Source organism: Myodes glareolus, chromosome 8, assembly GCF_982192425.1.
Source record: "Myodes glareolus chromosome 8, mMyoGla1.1, whole genome shotgun sequence".
Classification (NCBI taxonomy): domain Eukaryota; kingdom Metazoa; phylum Chordata; class Mammalia; order Rodentia; family Cricetidae; genus Myodes; species Myodes glareolus.
This window is the reverse complement of record NC_142033.1, coordinates 81,317,199-81,343,505: the sequence shown is the minus strand read 5'-3', so window position 1 is coordinate 81,343,505 and position 26,307 is coordinate 81,317,199. Positions and strand designations below refer to the sequence as shown.

At 37.0% G+C, this 26,307-nt stretch overlaps 1 protein-coding gene across 2 annotated transcripts in view; it reads left to right on the top strand.

Annotated features, from left to right (window-relative positions):
- Nucleotides 1-26,307, top strand: part of Zpbp (zona pellucida binding protein) — a 136,504-nt gene that overhangs the window by 99,171 nt on the left and 11,026 nt on the right. For both annotated transcript variants that reach the window (XM_085692194.2, XM_085692195.2), the window contains exon 7: nt 24,424-24,601. In XM_085692194.2, coding sequence (XP_085548320.1) covers nt 24,424-24,601 — 178 coding nt within the window. The remainder of the gene's footprint in view (nt 1-24,423; nt 24,602-26,307) is intronic.

The window sequence follows — 26,307 nt, the reverse complement described above, 5'->3', positions numbered from 1 at the left end:
TCAAACTCCGGAATTCACCTCTGTTATCCAAGCATCATCATGGTCATGAGAGACAGTATTCATTGTATCTCAATCCATTCCTTTAAGGGTACTGATCTTGCCTTTAAAGGCCTAATTATCCTTTTATATTGATAATTAGCATTTTCAAAAACCAGAGATTCAATTATTATTTGTATAGCTTCTTTATTTTGCATCATTTTATTTATTTCTGAAGTCATTTTCTGTAAGAAATCTGTGAAGGCTCCCTTTGGGCCCTTACAACTTTAAGAAATGAGTCAATTTTCTTTCCTAATTCTTTAGTTATGTCTCAAGCATTTAAGGCTGCTGAATGGCATAAAGCCAGGGCATGGTCATCATATAAAGACTGCCTATCTACCGTAGCATAATCTCTTTCTCCAAGAACTTGATCTTGGTAGATTTCCAAAGCTCTAGGTTTACTCCATTGTTCAATAATCTTACCGTCTTCCCTGAATCAGGTGCTCCATTGTAATTGTGGACCGGGCTCTAAACAGATTTAACTAAGTCTATTCAGTTTTTAGCCACAATTCTGTTATAAACTGACCACATGTTTAATATTTGATCCACAAAAAGTTAGTGCATGACATATGAGACTATCACTTCCTTCAATTGCCTTAAATCCATCATTTCCATAGAAGTCTACTTAACTCTTGCACAGCCTTGGAGATATCTATGATTTGGCAGTTGTTTGTATAAGAGTATTGGATATATTAAGGTTGGTTGTTTGAGAACTGTAGGCTGTTCCTCTCTAACCTTATAATGCAATGTTTAAATTGGTCCTTTATTAAATTCCTCTATGAGGATCTGAATATCTATATGATCTATTTTATTAATTTTTTCTAAGAACTGAATCTTGGCAGTCAAACAAAACAACTTTTTATGAACTAAACCAAGAATTATCAAGATGACAACAATGATATTCAAAATGAAAATTAACAGTATGTCAATCCCAGTTAAGTTGATTATCCCTTCATTTAATTGTTCCAGTTTTAAATCATTTATTATTTAATCATACAAAGAATGAACTTTCTCTATTGTAATTGTGTCTTCCATTTTTACCATGGGAAAAACTCCCTTCTAAGTAATTCGTCCCTTAAGAATTCCCAATTTTCTCACTAGATCTGCCACCGATGATAACAGTATGAATCTTATTACTGCTTCTAAAACAGTGAAAGTATGACTGGATTTCAAAATGACTACCTAGTTTGGCACCAGCCTGAGAAAGGGAATCAGGGAAAACCCACCAGGAGATAAAGAAAAACCTAGCCGGTAGGGCGATGACTACGTCCATCTACAGCTCTGGCTTGTCCCGGTGTCTGCAGGGCCACAAGCAAACAGCTTTCATGAATTCGCAATCCAAACATTGGACACCAGATTAATTTCATTTCTGAGTCTCTATACATTCATTTATGGATGAATATCTAGCTAAGTTTCATATCTCAGTTATCTTTAATAGTGCTTCTATAAATGTGGGTGTTTATTATTTTTTTTAGTGTTTATATGGGAGTACTATAGAGGGATCATAGGTAGTTTCTAGATTTAGCTTTTTGAGCAACCTCCATGCATATTTCCATGGTGACTGAACTAGTAAAATTTTCACCCATAATGTACAGGCTTCTATTTTATCATTCTCACCAATTTTGTTGTTATTTGTTTTCTTTGTTAGATCTTTTCTGGCTTGAGTGAGATGGGATAGAATCTTTTTGTAGTTTTGTTGATGGTATTTGATTTTTAGTGGTTTGAGACAAGATCTCACACTGTAGTCAAAGCTGACTTTGAATTTATGGCAGTTGTCCTACCTATCCCTCCTGAGTACTGAAATTTCTACTGTATGTCATAATATTTAGCTCTTTATGTAGTTATTTTTATATCATTTTATTTATTGGTTGATAATTTTATGGATGTATACAATGTATTTTAATGCATTTTTAGTAATCAATTATTTAATTCTCCCCAGCTTAGTTGATTACAGTTTCCCCTACCTCCTCTTCTCCCAGTTTCTCTCCCAACCTCCCATCTCCTTTCCACTCCCTCTTCCTTACCTTCATAAAAGTACTGGCCTCCAATGTATATCAGTCAGCCATGGTATATCAAGTTGGAGCAAGACTAGGCACCTCCTCTCCTATTAATGCTAGAAGAGGCAATCCAGCAGGAGGAAAGGGTCCCAAGAGTAGGTAACAGAGTCAGAGACAGCCCCTATTCCCACAGAGTACCAAGCCACAACAGAAGCACATGTGCAAAAAGCCCAGGACAGTTCTATGCAAGTACTCTGGTTGGTGGTTAAGTTTCCAGGAGGCCAGTGGTGAGAATGGGGTATTGAAGTCTCCCACTATTAGTGTGAGGATTTAAAGTGTGATTTAAGCTTTAGTAATGTTTCCTTTACAAATGTGGGTATCCTTGTATTTGGGGCATACATGTTCAGAATTGAGACTTCATCTTGATGAAATTTTTCTGTGATGAATATGAAATGTCCTTCTTTATCTCTCTTTTTTAATTTATTATTTATTTATTTATTAAAAAATTCTGCCTCTTCCCCGCCTCCCTTTTCCCTTCCTCTCCCCACCTCTCCCTTCCTACATTTCCCTCCCCACTTCCCCCTCCCTCTCTAGTCTTAAGAGCAGTCAGGGTTCCCTGCCCCGTGGGAAGTCCAAAGCCCTCCCCCATCCATACAGGTCTTTAAAGGTGAACATCCAAACAAACCAGGCTCCCACAAAGTTAGACCATGCAATAGAATTAAATCCCAATGCCATTGTCCTTGGTTTCTCAGTCAGCCTTCATTGCCAGCCACGTTCAGAGTGTCCATTTTGATCACATGCTCCATCACTCCCAGTCCAGCTGGCCTTGGTGAGCTCCCATTAGATCAGTCCCACTGTCTCAGTGGGTGGACGCACCCCTTGTGATCCTGACTTCCTTTTTCATGATCTCCCTCCTTCTGCTGCTCATTTGGACCTTGGGGGCTCAGTCCAGTGCTCCAATGTGGGACTCTGTCTCTATCTCCATCCATCGCCAAATGAAGGTTCTATGGTGATATGCAAAATATTCATCAGTATGGTTTTGGGACGAGGCCAGTACATGCACCCTCTCCTCTGCTGCCCAGGGAACAATCTAGGGATCTCTCCTTGGACCTGGGGCCCCCTCTAGAATCAAGTCTCTTACAAACCCTAAATTGGCTCCCTTAGTTGAGATATTTACTTCGCTGCTCCCATATCCATCCATCCTCCATCCAACCCATCCCAGTCCCCCAAACTATCCTGAATCTGTCCCTTCACCCTTCTTTCTACCCAACTCCCCTTACATTCACCCCCCAACTTCCACCCCCCGTGCCTCCAAGTTTGCCTGGCAATCTTGTCTACTTCCAATATTCAGGAGGATAACTATATGATTTTCTTCAGGTTCACTTTCTTATTTAGCTTCTCTAGGATCACTAATTATAGGCTCAAAGACCTTTAATTATGGCTAGAATCCACTTATGAATGAGTACATACCATATTCCTCTTTTTGGGTCTGGGTTACCTCACTCAGTAAAGCGTTTTCTATTTCCATCCATTTGCATGCAAAATTCAAGATGTCATTCTTTATCTCTTTTGACTAATTTTATTATTTATTATTTTATTATTATATTTTGTTAGATAGTAGGATAGCTACACCAGCTCATTTCTTAGTTGGAAAATCTTTTTCCAACTATTTACTCTGAGGTAATGCCGTCTTTGAAGTTGAGGTATGGTTCTTGTATACAGCAGAAGTATGGATCTTGTTTTCATATCCATTCTGGTAGCCTGTGTTTTTTTATAGGCAAATTGAGGCCATTGAAATTAAGATATATTATTGAACAGTGATTTTTAGTTCTTGTTATTTTGGTTTTGTTGTTGTTGATGGTATTGTGTGTGTTTTTCCCTGTTTTGAGTTTTGCTGGTGGGGGATTATTGCCTGTGTGTTTGCAGCTGTAGCTACCTTTCTTGGGTTGGAGTTTTCCTTCTAGTACTTTCTATATGTCTAGAAAATTAATAGGTATTGTTTAAATCTGGTTTTGTCATGCAATATCTTGTTTTCTTCATTAATGGTAATTGAAAAAAATTGCAATTTAGACTAATCTGGGTTTCCATCCATAGTCTGTTAGTCTCTACGGCACATCTGTACAGGACCCTCTGGCTTTTGTTGTTTTCATTGAGAAGTTGGGTATAATTCTGATAGGTCTGCATTTATATATTACTTGGCCTTTTTCCCTTTGCGACTCTTAATATTCTTTCATTATTTTGTATGTTTAGTGTTTTGATTACTATATGGTGAAGTAAGAGGGACTTTCTTTTGGTCCAACCTATTTGGCATTCTGTAAACTTCTTGTACTTTCATAAGCATAACCTTCTTTAGGTTGGGAAAGTGTTTTTCTATGATTTTGTTGAATATATTTTTTGTGCCTTTGAGCTGGAGTTGTTGTTGTTCTTCTACCTCTATTATTCTCAGGTTTGGTCTTTTCATGATGTCCCAGATTTTTTGGATGTTTTGTGTTAAGAATTTGTTGTATTTAACATTTTCTTTGACAGATAAATCTATTTTGTCTACTGTATCTTCAACTCCTGTGATTCTCCTTTTCATCTCTTATAATCTGTTGGCTATGCTTGCATCTGTAGTTCCTATTCATTTGCCCAGATTTTCCATTTCCAGAATTGCCCTGTTGTGTTTTCTTTAATGTCTCTATTTCAGTTTTTAAGTCTTGAGCTCTTTGCATTGTTTGCTTCACCTACTTGATTGTGTTTTCTTCACTTTTTTAAAAGGGATTTATTGATTTCTTCCAATTTTTGTTTCTTTTTTCTCTTTTTCTTTAAGGAAACTTTTCATTTCCTCTTTAAAAGTCTCTGTCATGTTCATAAAATTATATTTATGGATGTTTTCATCATCTTCTGGGTTATGGTATTCAGATCTTCCTTTTGTAGGACCACTAGATTCAGATGTTGCCATATTGCTCTTAGGTTCTTGAATGTATTCTTGCATTGCCGCCTACCTATTCCTTCTTCCAAGGTGTGCAGGTGGGCCTGTGCTTTAGGGGGTCTCTCTTCTTCCAGTCGGTTTGGGTGGGTCCTGGAACTTTAGGTGGTCACTATTCCTTCTGGTGCAGGTAGGACTGTGGCTCTAGTAGTTGCTGATGCCACTCTGGGGTCTCCTCCTCTCCAGGTGCTTTCAGGGTGAAGGCTCTGGTGATCAGAGGTGCAGTAAAGGATGGTTGCAGGTATGAGGAGGATGCCCCAGGGCCTATGGGGTTTGGTGGTTGGGGGTGGGACTTAGGATGTTCTTCCAGGACTTAAGACCTAGAGAGCAGGACCCTCCAAATGGGAACCCAGACATGCACCTCTCCAGAGGCAGTCGGGGCCAGGTCTCGGGTGATCATAGATGCAGTGGGGGATGATTGTGGATGTGAGGAGGCAGCTCCAAGGTCTCTGGGGCTTCACTGGGTAGTGGTGGGGTGTGGGATGTGTCTCTGGGGTCTAGGATCTAGAGTGTAGGGCCCTCGAGCCAGAGACCTAGACATTCACCTCTCCAGGGGCAGTCATGGCCAAGACTCCTTATTTCCTCCTCTATTACAAAAAAGCATTTTTTATTTTTATTTTATGTGTATGAGTATTCTTGCTACATGTGTGTATATATATATATATATATATATATATATATATATATATATATATCATCCATGTATGTGCTGGTGCCTGCAGAATTCAGGGGTGTCAGAGTCTCAAGAATTGTAGTTACTGATGGTATGTGCTGTAATGTAGATTCTGGGAACTGAATCCAGGTCTTCTCCAAGAGTAGGAAGTGCTTTTTTTCCCTTTTCTTTTAAAACAATCTTTTTTTTTATTTTACATACCAATCCCAGTTCCCACTCCTTCCCCTCCTCCTGCTATCTCTGCCTTCCCTCCACCCCACCCTCCATCCACTCCTTAGAGAAGGTGAGGCCTCACATAGGGAGTCTTCAAAGTCTGTCATATCACCTTGAGGCCCTCCCCCATGTATCTAGGCTGATGAAAGTATCTCTCTATAGGGAATGTGCTTCAAGAGGACAGTTCATGCACTGGGGATAAAATCCTGGTTCCACTACCAGTGGCCCCACAAACTTCCCAAGGTACACAGCTGTCACCCACATTCAGAGGGCCTAGTTTGGCCCTAAGCAGGTTCCCCGTCTGCCATTCCAGAGTCAGTGAGCTCCCACTAGCTTGGGTCATCTGTTTGTGTGAGTCTCCCCATCATGGTCTTGACTCCTTTGCTCATATTATCACTCCTTCCTCTCTTTGACTGGGAGTTTGGCCCAGTGCTTAGATAAGGATCTCGGTATCTGCTTCCATCAATTGCTGTTAGAAGGTTCTATGATTATAATTAAGGTAGTCATCAATCTAGTTACAGGGGAGGGCCAGTTCAGACACTCTCTCCATTATTGCTAGGAGTCTTAGTTGGGGACATCCTGGTGGATGCCTGGGAATTTACCTGGTGCCAGGTTTCTTGCTAACCCCATAATGATTTCCTTAGTGAAGATATCTCTTTCCTTGCTCTCCCTCTCTTTCCTTACCCTAATTCTACTGTCCTGACCCCTCATATTCTCTTCCCACCTCCCCTTCTTCCCTCTACTCTTACCATTCACCCCCTACCCCATGCTTCCAGTTTACTCAGAAGATCTTTTCTAGTTCCCCTTCCCAGGGGGAATCCATGCATATCTCTCTCAGGGTCCTCCTTGTGTCCTAGCTTCTCTGGTATTGTGGACTGTAGGCTGGTTATCTTTTGCTTTATGTCTAATATTCACTTAAGAGTGAGAACATACCATGTTTGTCTTTCTGGGTCTGAGTAATCCAATTAAAATGATTTATAGGTCTAAACAGAATTCTCAACAGATGAATTTGAAATGGCTGGAATGCAAATCAAAACCACTCTGAGATACCATGTTACACCTGTCAGAATAACTAAGATAAAAAACAATGATGACAGCTTATGCTGGAATATGGGTAGCATTTCTTCATTGCTGGCAGGAGTGCAATCTTGTACAACCACTCTGGAAATAGGTATGGTAGTTTCCCAGAAAACTGGGAATCAATCTACCTCAAGACCCAGAAATACCACTCTTTGGCATATACCCAAAGGATGCACACTCATAACATAAGGACATTTACTCAACTCTGCTCATAACAGCATTATTTGAAATAGCAAGAACCTGGAAGCAACCTGGATGTCCCTCAACCAAAGAATGGATAAGGAAAATGTGGTACATTTTCACAATTGAGTACTACTCAGTGGTTAAAATCAATGACATCTTGAAATTTTCAGGTAAATGGATGGGACTGAGTGTGTAGCAAGTGCTGTTTACCATTGAGCATCTCTCAATCCTCTTCATCCCAACTCGAGTGGCTTTTCTAGGTTTCCTAGAGTTACTGTCCTCCAGGTTGAAAAAGCGGATGGATCATTGGAGTTTGGAGACTAGTCTTTCCTATGGTGTAGGCTTGTGCTGGACAGGTCTCAGCTGTTTAACAGAACTGCTATCCTCAGTAGCTTCCCTCCCTTGCATACCACCAGCCTCTAGTGAGTACAGTTGCTTATAGTCTGTGTGCATGCCCTTGAGACCCCACAGTTCATCTCCCTGGGTGGCTAATGTTCTAAGGAGTATGTCCCAAATGCAAGTGTGTTGTGAAGTGTGGAAGCAAGCATGGCTCTGAGATCTTACTGTGTGCTATCAAAGTCCACTAAGCATTAAAACACCTTGCTTGAGGGCCAAGCTGCCGCTATCTAGGTGTCAGCTGGCATTCAGATGTGTAAGTCCCTGCTAGAGTGAACTTCACAGGAGAGTTAATTCCTCAGCAACATTTTACAGTTTCCTGCAAACAGGTTCTTCATGTTCTTGGCTAACTTTCTTTTTGATGCTATTGTAAGTGGAATCACGACTTTAATTTCCCTTGGGCATACTTCTGTTTTTAATATATGGTAAGCCAATTGTTTTATTTCCTATAAATTATGCATCCTATGGTTCCCGTGAATTTATTTATTTTCGCTTCCCAAGTTAATGGCAGTATGGAGGCTTCTAGGTTTGCTGCTTATAAGATTATTTTATCTACAAACAGAGATAATGTTAAAGTTTTCTTCCCAAATCAAATTGTTCTTCTATTTCCTTATTTGTTGTACCAGTGATTTCCCCGGACTATTTTAAATAGAAGAATCAAACCAGGTTTCTTTTTCTTTATCATGGAAGAAAAGCTTCCTTCTTTTAATAATTCCTCTGATGGTATTAGAACTGCTACGTGGTTTGGATTCTGTTAATTATTTTTATTCTCAATTTTTTTGTCATGGATGTGTGTTAACATCTTAAAGTACATTTTCTTCCATCAGTTGAGGGAAAAATGTGCTTTTAAATAAGACTGTGAAGTATTAGCATGGTTGATTGTTGAGTGCTAGCTTGTAGTGGGGCAGAGCAGGAGATGGCTCTACACTATTCTGTGCCAGCGTAAGGAGTTCTTTTTAGAGACAGCTACTAAGATGGGGACTCACATTATTGAATTCATTGTAGAAAAGAAAAGAATTTCAGGACAAATTACATTGAAGCAGAATTGGAGCTTATTAAAGATATTTTAACATACTTTAAAGCATGGTGGCCAATATGGGACTGCTTAAGAAAAGGAGAGTACAGCCCAAGCATGGGGACATGCATAGCTGTCATGCTAGTGTCTCTGTAGTACTTTTATGTATGATTTTGGTAGTTTCTGAAGTGAGTTTTCAAAATATTACTAAGGCACCTATTAAAAAAGTTTTTGGTATAAGTGAGTTGATATGGTGGTTTCTGGAGTACATTGTCTGGAATTATAGTTTATAATGTCATCCTAGGTCATAGGGTTGAATAGAAAGCTGAGATATGAGTGAGCCCATGTGATATTTGTCTTTCTGGGTCTGGCTTACCTCACTCAATATGATGTTTTCTAGATCCATCCATTTGCCTGCAAATTTCAAAATGCCATTATTTTTCTCCTGTGTAGTACTCCATTGTGTAAATGTACATTTTCCTTATCCATTCTTTGGTTGAGGGCTGCTTAGGTTGTTTCCAGGTTCTGGCTATGACAAACAGTGCTGCTGTGAACATAGTTAAGCACATGTCCTTGTGGTACAATTGAGCAACCTTTGGATATATACCCAAAGTGGTATTCCTGGCTCTAAGTGGCTTTTAGATATAAAACAAAGAAAACCAGCCTACAATTAACAATCCCAGAGAATAAAGACAGAAATGAGGACCCTAAGAGAGACATACATGGATCTAATCTACATGGGAAGTAGAAAAAGACAAGATCTCCTGAGTAAATTGGGAACATGGGGACCATAGGGACCATGGGAGAGAGTTGAGAGGGAGGGGAGAAGGAGGGAGGGGAGTAGAGAAACATGTGTAGCTCAATAAAATCAGTTAATATAAACAAAAAGGAAAGTTGAGATTTTTTTTGCTGTTATGTTACTGAAGTTTAATTTTGAATATGTAATTCTAGAAAATTTTAGGTTTATGTATTGGAAAGGTGTAAGACCATACTCAGTGGACATACATGTGTAAGGCTAAAACATGGTTCCATGCTGTTTTAGCATTCTTATATACAGTCTTTTTATGAAAGGAATTTGCTCTCTATACAAGTCCCATAATCATTAATGTTAATTGTGGTGGAAATCTTGACTCTTAGCTGGTGAGAGACTTCAATCAGATGTAGGTGACAGAAATTAATATTTCCTAAATTTTACCTGCTTGACTTTTTTTCAGCATGCTTCAACTTTCCTATATGAAACTTTGATCTCTTAAACTTAAGGTTTAATTACTGCTGAAGATTCATTTCCATAGCTTCTTACCTGCTGAACATAGTTTACCTTTTCAACGCTCAAGAATCTCGTCCTATCTGTTGTAAGGAGACTTAGAAGATTTGTACTTGGAGATTGAAGGATAACCACTTTTTAGAATATGGAAGAAATGACACCATTGCTCAGGACACCAAACAATATAAACAATAAAGCACACAGCAACTTGTTATTATGCCTGACCTCAAGATTAGTATCTTGAGATACCTGATACTAGTAAAGGAGGTAGAATTGAGACATATTAAAGTGGGGGGTCTTAATCATGGAGCTCTGAGAATATCCATTATCTGAGTTGTCAGGTATATACACAGCATCTTTTTTTAGTTATGACACAGATTTATCTTGTGCTGCTAGAATGGCAATATCAGTGTATATCAATCACATTTGTGTGGCAGCTGTCTTCAGTGTCTAAATTTCTGAGTTTAGAAGTGAGAACCTTTAGTCTATAAACTATACACTGCTGGCTATACATTGAGAATGTGGCAAAGAGGAAACAAGAGTTCCACGAAGGAATCTAATGATGCTATAGACAAAAGGGAAAACAGTGTGCGACTGTAATTATTTATATATATAATGTATATTTATATATAAATAATTACATACATATATATATGTAAATATATAATTATATATATATGTATACACACATTTATATATGTCAGAAATTCCTAAAGGAAAAGCAACAAAAGAAGAAAAAATGTAAGGTTATAGCTACTGATAGTTCATGTGTGAGATTTACATAAGAATTTAAGATGTCCTTTTTAATGTTTGAAAAGAATTTTCAAGTCTCCAAAAAGGTCACAAGTGTAAGTAACTGTATCCTCCAGTGCTCTTGTGGCTGTGGAGACTCAGAATAGATTTAGCTGTCGAGTTTACGACTTTTTGAGTTTTTCTGGTATGGAATGGGTAGACCTCTGAACACCCTGGCATGTGTCAGCAAACATCAGATCTTTATATCCTTGACGGGGAAGCACTTGAGTAAAATGTAATTGTCCTTTTCTTTGAAATATGCCTGTCCTTTGTATTACATTAAGAAAAGGTAGTGCTTGATTTTGCTTCCTATGTTTTTACAGAAGCAGCAGACAGGCACTTATGACTCTTTAAATTGTGAGTTTCTTGATCCTTTTTCTCTAAACACACAAGTGACTAGAATATTTAATGTCTATCCTTCTTTGTAAAAACCAGGTGTCCATGGGTATGTGGACTTATTTCTGGGTCTTCAATTTGATTGTGTTGATTAAGGAGGCAGATTCTTATCTACCAGGAAAATGTATTGTTTCCCAGGAATAGGTCTATTATTTGAATTACCCTTGTTTCTGTTGGATTACAACAGAAAGTGTTGCAACAATTCTGTTCCTGCTGTTGCATGTCCAAAAGACAAATTTACAAGTTAACATGGAATTTCTCCCACCTTTTCCTGTCTTTGTAGCTTCTTCATAATGTTTAGACCAGACGTCCAATGAAAGAAGTGCAGAGCAAAGCCTGACCTTAGAGATTATGTCTGACCTTTCACTATAGTGAGCTCACTCATCATGCATCGTCCTTTGTTCACTGTAGTAAGCTCACTCATCATGCACAATGCTTTGTTCACTGTAGAGCTCATTCATCGTGCACCATCCTTTCTTCACTGTAGTGAGCTCACTCATTGTGCACCATGCTTTGTTCACTGTCGTGAGCTCACTCATCGTGCACTATGCTTTGCTCACTGTAGTGAGCTCACTCATTGTGCACCATTTTTCAGTTTTCTTCTCTAGATATCTTTTGTGACACAGACATTTAGTGGTGAGCTTTATGATTTTTTTCTTGATTCTTTTTGTTTCAATTTTGGAATTATTCTTTATTTTAGAGCAAGACTATTGTCTAAAATATTTCCTCATGTAAAAATATCTTTCTCTTTAAAAAACTTTTACCAAAAATATAACTACAGTTTTCTAGATCCTTTAAAAATATTTGTGTGTGTGAATGCCCATATGATGTGCTTGTGGGAGTGTGTTTGCCACCTTACACGTGGACGTCAGATGAGAACTTTGGAGAATTGATATTTTCCTTTCTGGGTCCAAGGATCTAACCTAGGCCATCCAGTTGTATGACAAGTGTCTTTGTTTGTTGATCCATCTCATTGACCTCCATGACAATTTATCTTAATTGACTGTTCTCCCTCCCTCCCTCCCTCCCTCCCTCCCTCCCTCCCTCCCTCCCTCCCTCCCTCCCTCCCTGTCTCTGTCCCAGTAATTCTATAGAGTTGCTGGTATCTGCTGCTGTTCTTGCCTTTGACCTGGGTGCTGGGATCCAAATTCGGGCTCTCATGCTTATGTAACACTTTACTTGTTACTAATCTCTCTGACCTTCAAATATTTTTCTTAATAAATATTTATATCCCAGCTTAAAGTCAGGAAGTCATATCTGAAGCATGAACAAAACATAATTTTAGCTGTCTTAAACACATTTTCTATAACACATTTAAATGAACCAATTTGCTAGACATTTTAATCTTATTATATCCAATACTTAAGACTATTTTTAGAGTATCTTATTAGGAACTAAAGTGCAAACAAAGGCAGTGAAGTCTTCCATCTCTTTTATTTTATGTTTGAATCCCCTTTTCTTAGGGCCATCTTTATCTCTGCAGTTAAGCCATATTAATCACATTTGTAGCATAAGTAAGCTCATTATCAATAGCCTGCCCAGAAAGAAATGCTAAACAAGCCAGGCGGTGGTGCATGCCTTTAATCACAGCCCTTGGGAGGCAGAGGCAGGTGGATCTCTGTGAGTTAAGGCCAGCCTGGTCTACAAGGGCTAGTTCCAGGACAGGCTCCAAAGCTACAGAGAAACCCTGTCTCGAAAAACCAAAAACAAAAAGTTATCTTAAAAGTATATTGAGAAATATAAATCTCTGCATTAGTGATGTTTGGTTTTAATTCAATCTCTATGTGAGACTCAAAGTGAGGAAATCAGGAAGTAAATACAATGAAGGTGTGATGAGGAAAATAGCTATGAAGAAGCGGGGTTTCTGTATACAACTAATGATAGGTTACCAGTTTAAATGGACTGCTGCAATGTTGCTTTCTGTAAGGGACAAAATAATCACAAATAAAGTATCAGTACACTGTATTTAAAAAGAAATGAGTAGAAATTATAAGAAAATTATTTCAAATATTAACTATACACAAAAGAAGACAGAAGTGGGAACAAGTGAGACAAAATGCTGTAAAAATGCAAAGAACGATTAACAAGATGGTATGGGTAAACCCTTAGGTCTTAATAATGTTAATTATTAAATAAGCACACAACATAAGATATAGGTTGCATAACTTGAGAAATAGCAGAATTTAAGCATATATTTAGTATGAAAGACTCACTTTAGATCTAAGAACATATAAAGCTTAAAGTGAAACGCTGAAAAATGAAATTATAGCCAAAAGAGATTGGTCTAATTTCAAAGTAAATGACTAAGTGGAAAACTTCTCTAAGAGACATAGAAAGGAATTATATAGTGATTAAATGGCCAGTAAACAACAGGAGGTAACAATTAAAAATAAGCGCCTACTATCTGAACTTCTAAATGTAAAAAAATAAATATTAAGAGAACCGAAGAGAAGACCCAGATAGCAGCATAATAAAAGTAAATAGCATGCTTGCATTAATGTGCAAAGCAACCACATGTGCAAATTGTTAAGAAATAGAGTAACTGACAAATAATACAGATAGATTATATTAAAGCACATATATAGAACACTGTATGAACAATGACAGGCTGCATGTTAGCAGAAGCCACTAAGTGAACCAGAGAAGTTGTGTAGAATAGGAAACATGTATTGAACATGAAGCAAGTCTTTATATATAGGAAATATATACTCATGTAAAATATATTTTCCAGTCATCATGGAACAAAATAAAATGATACCACAAGGAAAACTGGGAAATTCACATATGTAGATTAAACAGCAGACCTGGACCTGGAGAAGTGGCTCAGTAGTTGAGAGCCTTCACTGCTCTTACAGATGACATGAGTTCTCTTCCTGTCACCTTCATTAGGAGGATAATACTTTCCTGTAACTGTAGGTTCAGGGGATTCCATGCACTCTTCTGTCTCTACAGTCATGAATACAAACATGTACAGTATTTAAATTCTGTATGCAGAATTTAAAATAAAATAATGATAAATTATTTAAATATCTTGACCACCCAGAATATCAGAAAAAGCTGCTAGCATTTCTGTTCATTACAGGAAACTTGTTTTCATTAAATAGTTTAAATATAATATTCAGCATATACCTGAAGAATTAGAGGACTATTATCTATTTACAAACTATCTTTTTAGTTACTTGCTTTAGGTTTAACCTTGAAAAATACACGGAGGATGTTGACTGAGCTTTCTGTCCCACCTAGTCCTTTTATCAGTGAGGTGTTCTCATCTTGCTTCCTCTGTGTCTGGCTACCTCTGTGATGACTGCAGACTGAACCTTTCCTCTTCCCAGAATTTTCCTGCTCTGGTCGCCCTGCCTGTACTTCCTGCCTGGCTACTGGCTAATCAGCATTTTATTAAGTCAGTACAACTGACAAACCTTTACAGAGTATAAGACCATTGTCCTACTTAAAGAGGAGGCTAAATAAAGCTTGTTGTTATAAATTACATTTGTGCTTAGAATGACTGTGAGTCTATTTCTGAGCACAATAAAGAATTTGATCATTTATAAAGTGACTGAGCATTAACTTGCATGCCTTAATTATCTTTAACAGTTTACAACTTAGGTTTCATAGGACAAGAGTTTCACAGCTTTGTCCCTTTTAAATTTGAGCCTTAAAGTTTGAGTGGTAAGTTTAATTGATGATCTTTCAGCATCAAAATAAGACATTAAGCCATAAATGCAATCCATAGAAAGACATGGAACCTTACTTTTAAATTTTTTCATAGTATACCCATTACAGAATATTACAGGTTCTTTTTTGTAAGACTCGGTTTATTCAAATAGCTAAAGTGTAATATGTTAGCAAAGACAAAGAAGCTAGACATATATTATCAAGTCACTTTGTTAACCTGAGTAACTTTAGGAATTTATAAACCTTATTTATCAAACATACCTTATTCACCAAATATATGTTATCCCTTATTTAAATTTTTATAAGGCTGGTGTTGAACACAGTTAGGAAAGGCATAAGTGGTTAGACATAAATCTCAAGTCATGTTCTAGTATTCTAAGTATATTACTACCATTCTCGGGATTATATCACTTATTTAAACTTATGTCCTAGTTCATGGGGTTCTTGGTTGCTTTTCTTTCTCAGAAGATATCACAGGGTCCAGCACTGTTAGCCCTGTTAGCACTGTGCTTATGTATGTAAGGGGGCTAAGTGAAGACTCTGCAGAAATGGTCACTCCATTGGGGGAAGATTTTTATTGTGGATAAAAGAGAATATCCAGAGACATCTACAAGAGTTCAGAGCAGAGAAAAAAAGAAATACACTGGACATGACCAGGGCTAGGTATGGGGAGAGATGAGGGGGAAGGGAGAGGGAAACAGGGAGGGAGGGAGAGAGAAATAGAGAAAGAGGGAAGGAGAAATGAGAATAGAGGGTTATGAGAAGGATGAGTAACTAGGGGAAGGGAAGTCCTTGAGCTGGAGCGGGCCTGGCAGTTTAAAGTAGAGAGGGGTGAGAGGGCCCAGGGTGCTAGCTAGCATAGAAGCTTTGAAATGTAATGAAGTATTTGCAAATAGACACTGAGGAGCTTGGAGGCAGCCTGTGGCATGCTTATAACTAGTACATATATGTATATGTATATATATAAATACATAGTTGTATATATCTGTCAGTGGAGTAAGTTGGGTTTTTTTTTGCCACAGACAATGGCTATGGCTTCTTATGGTTCATAAAAAAACCTGAATCAGAAGTTCTGGATGAATACTGGCTTTTATCTAACTGTCAGAAATCCTTTGGTAGTCCAACTTGAATTGAACGAAGACTGTCATTTCTGGAAATATGGACTGTCTGAGACCTAACAGCTAATAAGACTTGCTGAGAAATAGCAATACTCTAAGCTTATTGCAAAGACATTTTGTATGTCAGAGATTACTGATGGATTAGATTAAATTTCTATGTCCCATGTGAATTTTTCACCAAAAAATAAATTAAAAATTATTTTGTGGATAAATATATCCATGTATATATCCATATATACAAACTGTTTTGCCTGCATGTATTTCTGTGCACCGTGTGCATGCTATAGAGGCTAGAAGAGGGTGTTCGGTCCCATGGAACTGGAACTAAAGACAGTTGTGAGCCACCATTTAGGGTCTAGGAATCAAATCAGTGTCCTCTGGAAGAAAGGCCTGTGTTCTTTTTTTTAATTGTCTTTTTGAGCTATATATATTTCTCTGTTCCCCTCCTTTCCCCCTCCCTTCCATTCTATTCTTTCTCATGGGCCTCATGCTCCCAATTTATTCAGGAGATCTTGTTTTTTTCTACTTCCCATGTAGTTTAGATCCTTGTGTGGCTCTCCTAGGGTCCTCGTTGTTGTCTAGGTTCTCTGGGATTTTGAATTGTAGGCTGGTTTTTTTTTCCTGTATGTCTAAAAGCCACTTATGGTTGACTGCATATGATATTTGTCTTTCTGGATCTGGGTTACCACTCAATATGATGTTTTCTAGCTCATCCATTTGACTACAAATTTCAAGATGTTATTGTTTTTTTCTGTGGTGTAATACTCCATTGTGTAATTTTTCTTATCTATTCTTCAGTCGAGGGACATTTAGTTTGTTTCCAGGTTCTGACTATGACAAACAATGCTGCTATGACCATAGTTGAGCACATGTCCTTGTGGTATGATTGAGCATCCTTTGGGTATATACTTAAAAGAAGTATTGCTGCGTCTTGAGGAAGGTTGTTTCCCAATTTTCTGAGAAATCGCCATATTGATATCCAAAGGGGCTGTACCAGCTTGCACTCCCACAGCAATGGAGGAGTGTTCCCTTTTCCCCACAACCTCTCCAGCATAATTTGTCATCAGTGTTTTTGATCTTGGCCATTCTTACAGGTGTAAGATGGAATCTCAGCTGATGGCTAAGGATGTGGAACATTTCCTTAAGTGTTTTTCAGCCATTTTAGATTCCTCTGTTGAGGTTGAGAGTTCTCTGTTTAGGTCTGTACTCCATTTTTTAAATTAAATTATTTGTTATTTTTATGACTAATTTCTTGAGTTCTTTGTATATTTTGGACAGCATGCCTCTGTTTGATGTGGGGTTAGTGAAGATATTTTTCCCATTCTGTAGGCTTCTGTTTTGTCTTGTTTACTGTGCCCTTTGCTTTACAGAAGTTTTTCAATTCCAGAAGGTCCCATTTATTAATTGTTTCTCTTGGTGTCTGTGCTACTGGGGTTATATTTAGGAAGTGATCTCCTATGCCAGTGTATTCAAGTGTACTTCCCACTTTCTCTTCTATAAGGTTCAGTGTGGTTGACTTTATGTTGAGGTCTTTGATCCATTTGATTTGAGTTTGTATGTGATGATAGGTATGGATGTATTTTCATTTTTCTACATGTTGATATACAGTTATGCCAAATCATTTGTTGAATATTCTTTCTTTTTTCCATCTAATATTTTTTGCTTCTTTGTCAACAATCAGGTATTCATAGCTGTGTGGATTGATATCTGGGTCGCGATTTCATTGATCCTCCATAAAAGCATTGTCTGTTTTTATGCCAGTACCAGGCTATTTTCAGTACTGTAGCTCTATAGTAGAATTTGAAGTCAGGGATTGTGATGCCTCCAGAAGTTCCTTCGTTGTACAGTATTGCTTTGACTATCCTGTTTTTTTTCTTTTCTATATGAAATTGAGTATTGCTCTTTCGAAAATTTTGCTGGTATTTTGATGGGCATTGAATTGAATCTGTAGATTGCTTTTGGTAAGATTGCCATTTATACTATGTTAATTCTGCCTAGCCAAGAGCATCCATTTTCTGGTGTCTTCTTTAATTTCTTTCTTCAAAGGTTTAAAGTTCTTATCATACAGGTCTTCCACTTGTTTGATTAGAGTTACAATATTTATTCCATTTACATTCAGCAAATTAAGGAAAATATTCTATCATTTATCCTGTCTTTGTGAGTCTAAAACTTTTATATAATTTATCTTTTATTGTAACAGAGAAAACTATAATTATAACTATTGAGTCTTCAACTCCATCAAAGATCCCAGAAGGATATAATATTACCCAAATAAATAGAAAGTGTGTTGTAAGCAACTTCCAAAGTTCTAGAAATGACAGAGATATTTTGCTACCTGGACAGTCAACACCCAACATTCTTCTGTAATGTTTTGCCATCCATATAGGCCCATAATATTTGGCAGACTTTTTAATGAAGCAGGAAATTTGAAGATCTGTTCTGCCTTGTCCTGGCAAAGTTCGTCAGTTGCTTTCTTCTGTGTCCTGCAGAATGTTTGGCAGTATCTTCTGTGAAGCAGGAACCCTGAAGGACCATCCCATCTTTTGGACAGTTCAGCAGTCACTTTTTTGTGGGTTCTGCATGTCCAGTTCATACAGCATACCATCAATCTGTACAGGCAAGAGCAGTTTTTTTTCCCAAATGACTAGCCTTGTCACATTGAAGGCAAATTCCTTAACGAGTTTCTTCAATGCCTATCAAACTCTCTGATGTAATTGGTACTGCCGGAAGCTGACATGTCTCATTGTTGAGAAAAATCTCAGTTTTTAAAGCATTTTAAATGCCATATTCTATAGGTCATTTAAAGGTTTGAAGAATACAATACCTATCCATCTGAAATATATCTCTGTACATCTAGAAAGCCTAACTAACATGACTACAGTTTGACTATTATAGATGAATATCTGCTAATCAATAATTTTAATTGTGTATTACATTTTAAAATGTTTATACATAAACAAAATATTTTAAACAAGAATAGAAATATATGTAACAAAATTAACCTTAAATTTGTATTAACAAACAAAAGTTCATACCAGTGTAAAGTATTCATTTCTATATCATATCCAATTTTTACTTTTTAGAAAGACCTTGACTATGATTATTAACCATTTGTAATCAACTTTCTTTAAGAGAAAACAAACATTTGTAAACAATATTTTGGAATTGTTGCATAGAGTTTTAGACTATTTCCTGTTGATTGGGGGCTCTGTTAATCAGGTCTTTCATGCAGTATCCTGTGTGCTTTGTCCTTTTCATCCAGCAGTTCTGAAGTTATTGTGGATGTTGAACCACCTGGGTTGTTGCTTCAGGTGGTCTTGCTTGTTCAAACCATATTAGCCAGTAAAGAACCCACAGCTTTCTATCCTTTGTGGAAACAAGAGCAGAACCTCTTTTCCAAACTAACATATTTTTAGACTTAAATTTTCAAGTCAAAATACCTCTAAAATATATATGTTGGTTTAGCTTAGCAGTTCGTACAATAAAATGTTTCTTTGTAGGTAGCTCATTCATAGTCAAAAATTCAAAGAAAGCACAATAATATACATAATCCAGACTCTTTGTGTATGTTCCATCTTTACATGACTTTTTAAAACTCTATTTTTTTATTTCTGTTTTTTTTTAAGACAAGTTCTCTGTTTAGGTCTGTACTCCATTTTTGTTTTTGGATTATTTGTTATTTATTTTGATGACTAATTTCTTGAGTTCTTTGTATATTTTGGAGATCAGACCTCTGTCTGATGTGGGGTTAGTGAAGATCTTTTCCCATTCTGTAGGCTGTTGTTTTGTCTTGTTGACCATGACCTTTGCTTTACAGAAGTTTTTCAGTTTCAGGAGGTTCCATTTATTAATTGTTTCTCTCAGTGTCTGTGCTACTGGGGTTACTTTTAGGAAGTGATCTCCTGTGCCAATGCGTTCCAGTGTACTTCCCACTTTCTCTTCTATGAGGTTCAGTGTGGCTGGCTTTATGTTGAGGTCTTTGATCCATTTGGACTTGAGTTTTGTGCATGGTGATAGATATGGATCTAATTTTATTCTTCTACAGGTCGACATACAATTATGCCAGCACCATTTGTTAAATATGCTTTTTTTTTTAAATTTGATTTTTGTGTGTGTGTGTCTTTGTCAAAAAAATCAGGTGTTCGTAGGTGTGTGAATTAATATCTGGGTTTTCAATTCAGGTTCATTCGTCTACCTGTCTGTTCTTATGCCAATACCAGACTGTTTTCAGCACAGTCTGTAGTAGAGTTCAAAATCAGGGATTGTGATTCTTCCCAAAGTTCTTTTATTGTACAGAATTGTTTTGGCTATCCTGGGTTTTTTACTTTTCCATATGATATTGAGTACCATTCTTTCAAGGTCTGTGAAGAATTTTGCTGGGATTTTGATGGGCATTGCATTGAATTTGTAGATTGCTTTTGGAAAGATTGCCATTTTTACTATGTTAATTCTTCCTACCCAAGAGTATAAGAGATATTTCCACTTTCTTGTGTCTTCTTCAATTTCTTTCTTCAAAGATTTAAAAGTTCTTGTCATATAAGTCTTCTACTTGTTTGGCTAGAGTTACTCCGAGATATTTTATGCTATTTGTGGCTATTGTCAAGGGTGTTGTTTCTCTTAACCAATCAGCTGTAATTCTGACAGGCCTGCCTTTGTGTGTGACTTGTCCTCCTTCTCGTGCCAGTTTAACTATCCTTTTTTATTCTTTGTTTTTAATGTTTTCACTATGTGTGGTAGGTATCTTCCATTCTGGTTCTTGAGGTCGTCTGTTGGCTTTTTATACTTTGATGGGCTTCTCTTTTTCTAGACTTAGGAAGTTTTCTTCAAAATACTTTCTATTCCTTTGGTGGTATTTTTCTCCTTGTATACCCATTATTTATAATTTTGTCTTTTCATAGTACTCCAAAGATAGTCCGTGTTCAATTTCTCCAATTTTAAAATTTGTCATTTTCTTTGATTGAATGATCTAATTCATTTACCCTGTCTCTGCTTAAGTTTTTCCATAGAGACGTTATTATGGATGACTAACTTTTTTGTTTCAAACTTCATTACATTTGAGTTTTCTTCAATATTTTTCTTTTTTGGAGTTGATTTCCAGCACTCCCTGTTTCTCTTCTGTCTTCTCTAACTTGATTTAGGTGTTTAGTTGTGTGCTATTTAAATTCTTTTGAACTCTCTGAATATGTTCATAACTACTTTTTTAAATTCTATTTATGCTTTTAAGATCTACAGAGTTGGTGGTTTTGATAGTTGAGAGATGCACTGTCATATGGTTATAAACATAACACAATGTGCGCTTAGGCGAGTAATAATATTAGGTTCTTTTATAGGGCATACTGCTTAGCCAGTTATGATGTTTTGATCCAGTTAACAATACCAGGCATGAATTTCATCTTGTGAAGCAGGATTTGACTTTAGTCAGAAAGTTGTTGGTTACTCCTGTAACATTTATGCCACTTTTGCACCAGTTAACATTTCTTGCCCAGCAAGTTATTATTTTAGATCAAAGATTTACAGCTGGGTGAGATTGAGCATTACTTTTCTTCTGTTAGTTTTCATAGAAGCAGCATTCTGAAAACTAACCATTAAGAATTAAGGTTTCATATTGGTAATAGCTTTATTTATTCATGTCTTATGATTATAAGTATTGTTGACTTCAGTAATAGGATCTTTTGTTTTTTTCCATATGAAGTTGTGTATTGCTTTTTCAGGCTCTGTAAAGAGTTGTGTTGGAATTTCTATGAAGATTGCATCAAATATGTAGATTGCATTTGGTAGGATGGCCATTTTTATTATGTTAATTTTACTGATCCACAAGCATGGGATGTCAGAGCCTTTTCTAACAGGAATCAACATGGGGCACTTGAGAGGGGACGTGAGGTTAAGGAAATGGAAAATTGAGAAACTGAGACAGAAAACACAGGTTAGACCGGGAAGACTGAAGGTAACTACCAACCAGCCCAGAATTTATTTCAGAACTTGCGTTTACACGTATTAAAGGCAATTCTTTGTGGCCTGAACTTCTGGTGGTTGGCATGGCTTTGGTTAATCAGGGGATCTCCACCTGAGTTGGGGGCTGGGATAGTGTGATGAGGAGGGCCGGGGGAATTGGAGATAGTATGGGGAGGCACTGAGAGAGTGGAGGAGATCTGTGGGTTTGTCTTCCTGTCTGGAGTTCTGGCAGCTATTGTGACCTCTTTTCCCTACGTTTTCTTCTGATTGCTGTCGTCTGTTCTTCTGGTTGGTGTGGCCTCCACCTGTTTCTCTAACTTGAGTGGCCAGCACCTAAGCAATGGACAGACACTAAAGTTGGAGGTAGGAGCACAGCAATGGGAGTTGTGCAGTGAGGCCAGAAGTTGGTGGCAATAGATTATGCCTTTGGGAACTGTACTGAGGATATGGGCAAGTTCAAAGGGTAGACATGTAACTTATCTGTTCTGGGTGGCATAGTCTACATCTTAGCAGTCATCCTCCATAGATTCTTAAATAATATGTTTCCTAAACTATTTAAATGATTGTCTAAATCTCAGCCTGTTTCTCAGCCTGTTTCTCAGCCTGTCGGTTGCATTTCCATTGGGGTCAATTGACCTTTCATAGTGTTCACCTAAGACCATCGAAAAACACAGATATTTACATTATGATATGTAATAGTAGCAAAATTACAGTTATGAAGTTGCAATGATAATAATTTTATTATTGGGCATCACCACAACATAAGGAAGTAACTGCATTAAAGAGTTGCAGCATTAGGAAGGTTGAAAACTATGGTCTATAGATAAATCTTCTTTGGCATTTAGTGATATTAAAACCTGCATACTCTGATTTTGTCTGATGTATGATATTTGCTGCCTGTCTAGAAACTCATATGCTTCTAGGCAAGTGTTGTCTTCTGAGTGTGGTGAGCTAACTTATAACAAATATTAAAGTCATTTTAGCTAATTTTTTTCATTTGTTTTTAACTAACGAATCCAATAAAGAAGATTGAAGTGCTTAAAGTCAGTTGTCAGACTTTTCTCTGTCAAAGATTGTGTTGAAATGGTTGCTTTTTTAGTACATGGCTTCTAGTTATGAAGAAGAATCTGTTCTTGTATGTAATTACCTACGAAGATTTAGGGAGAGAACAAGAGGAACAGCACAAGAGGTCTGATGTTCATTCAGCTATATTTGTCATCTCAAACTAGAATCTTTTTTTGGGAAAGTTTTTTAATTATTGTAATTCTTATATCAGTGAAATTATTTAAAAATGTCCATTTGTACTTGTAATTCCTACCCAGCTCAAAAATCCCTCCAATGTACCTTTTGGTACAAATTATTAGCCTTACATGTACAATCAAAATAAGTAGTATCAGAAATTGTTGGGTATTTAATATTATTTTTATGATAAAGTATTTGTTTATCATTATTAGAGGGGGAATTAGAAAGTATCTGATATGTGTTTGTTGGGTGTTCTCAGGTTTAGATCATTGGGTTTTCTCTTGTTGGCTTTTGTTTGCTTTTATTTTACATTTATTTTTGCATAGGATTCTGATGATTGTGATTTGTGTCCTTTAAACTTTGAATAATAACAACACATTTAAATGCTAACAGTTAGAGATCAGATTGTATATAATTGTTTTCAGTGTATGAGTATTTTCCCAGCATGAGTATAAGTGTATTTCATGTGCTATGTGCTGAGGCCTGGAAGAATTTACCAGGTCCCTGGAACTGGAGTTACAGGAAATGATGAACTGCCATGTGAGTGCTGGGAATGGAACTCAAGCCCCTCTGCAAGAGTGACAAGTGCTCTTAAATGCTGAGCAATCTCTCCAGCTTCCTATTACTAATTTTGTTAGTACTTCCTTAACTGAAAATAATGTGTGACCAAATAAATGTAAAAAATTCATCAGACAGAACTTATCAAAATTGGAAAATATTTAATCTGGGAAAACATGTAAGTAATTGAGTAATAGAGAAGCACAATTCATATTTATGTTGAGAATAGTTTCTTTAAAAAGGTTTAATAATTCTTTAATTTTTTCATGGAAATAATAGACTTATGAAAGGTCAGACAAGTTGAGGTTCAAGAACAGTGTGCCAAGTTATCTGTGTTTCTGACTAGACTGGAGGTACAGATTCTTGTTGTAGAGGAAAGTCACTGGCTTGCAGTGGGTTTGAGTTCATGAACTTATTTTGTATTTCATGTAGAGGAGTGACTCCATAAAGGAAAACACTGGCTCTTATTCCTCTTTGCAGCCAAGTCAGAGCCAGTATTGCCAATATCGAGATATCTGTCAGAATGATGTCTTAGTATTTGTAAATTTATTTAAAACAAAGAGCCAGAACTTACCACATTTTATCTTGTGTCTAAGCCTAATTTTCCTTCATAAAGTAAGGAAGGGGGTGATAGAATACATACTTGTTTGTGACTTACAAAATATTTTAAATAAATTTAATTTCATAAATGTGTTTAACTTTAAACAACTGACTATTTAAAATGAATGGTAGACTTTCCTTTTTATGTGTTATGTGTATCTTAACTACAGATAAAAAATTTGAGACTTTTTCCTCTACATTATTTGTTCTAAATTTATATTAACCTTACAGATAATTAATTTTTAAATTTCTATTTCGAATGTAGGCTAAAAATCTCATAGAGAGATTTTTTAATCAACAAGTAGAAGTCCTGGGCAAACGTATGGAGCCATTGCCTGAAATATACTACATTGAAGGAACCCTTCAAATGGTGTGGATTAACCGCTGCTATCCCGGTTATGGGATAAATGTCCTGAAACATCCAAAGTGCCCTGAGTGCTGTGGTATGTAATAAACTACATTTCAGGTTTTATGTGGATAAAAATTCACTTACTTTGATTGTTTAGCTGAATGTTTATCTTCTTTTAAAACTGTCATTTAAATTTTGACTTATTTTAGATTATATATTTGAAGAAACTGAATTCTAAATATGTGCAAAGAAAAAACTGCCTTAATTTTTAAAATAATACATTTTATTCTGTTTTTGAGAATTCCTTGCAATATATCTTTAATGCCATTTATTCCCCTTTATTTTCCTCTGTATGCTGTTAATATAGAATACCATTGGTTAATGTAGAAACTGTCTTAGGCCTGTGATAGGGTAGAGTAAAGCTAGGTGGGGAAAACTAAAACTGAGTGTTGGGAGAAGGAAGGTGGAAGTTAGTGAGAACCCATGTAACCCCACCAGAGACAGATGCTGGAACTTTGCATGGTAAGGCATAGCCTCATGGTGATATACAGATTAATGGAGATGGGTTAATTTGAGATATGAGTTAGCCAGGAATATGCTTAGGCTAGTGGCCAAATAGTATTGCAAATAATATGGTTTCTGTGTGATTATTTTGGGGCTGAGCAGCCGGGAACAAACAAACAGCAGCTTCTTACAAGACCTTCCCACAGATACTATCCCTTTATTTTACTCTTCCACCTTTTGTGCAAAATTTTAAAATTTTAAAAAAGAAACTGTCTTGCAACAGACATCCTGCTCACCTCTTCCATGTCTCCTAGGGCTAATGTGTAGAGGTTGTTCTGTAAATATATCAAGTGGGGATGGTCACCTCAAGATTAGTAGTTGGGTGCTATGAGCAGTTGTAACTATGAGCAATTTCTGTAATTGTATCTATCAGCTGTGAAGAAAGGCTGCTTTGAAGAGAGGTGAGAGCAACCTTCTGTGGATATGAAGGTGTGTGTTTAGAGTGCAGTTAGAAATTATCCTGGTTTAGCAAATGGCATCAGTATGTTGTCCTCCATGACCTGTGCCTGAAGGGTGCCTTCAATATTAGTGTGCTAACTTCTTTTTCCAGAAGACACCTAGGACATAGCCTATAATATTTTGGGGATCTGTTGGGTTCTCCTGATCAATAATTTGAAAGGAGGTTTACCATGTCTGCCATTGGGTGTTTTGTTAGCCTATGCTTTGAGGGGGAGCATTGCCACCCCAAGCAATGCGACTTCAGCTAAAGCATATATATCTCTATATATGCACATAAACTTAATATTATATATAATTTAAAGTTAACATAAAATGATTCTTTATGGCATTATCAACTATCCTTAGTGTCATTTGTCTCTCCTCTCACTCTCTGTGCCCTCTCTGCTCCTCCCCACCCTAGTCTCCATGACCTGTTTTTCTCATTTTCTCCTTCACAACACCTGTGTCCTGCTACTCCCCTCTAATGCTCGTGCCTCCCACCATAGTCCCTCTTTACTTTTCTGTCATTTGCGGTTGCTCTAGGTTATATACTCAGATCTAAAGATTAGGAGCTGGTATCCACAGATAACACATGAAGTGCTTGTCATCCTAGATCTGGGTTGCCTCATTAAGTATAATATTTTCCTGTTCCATCCATTCACCTGCAAATTTTGCTATTTCATTTTTTTTCTTTACAGCTGGGTAGAATTTCATTGTGTGTAATACTGCATTTTCTTTCCTCATCCTTCAGCTGGAGAACACTTAGGTTGTTTCCATTTCTAGCTATTGTAAATAGAA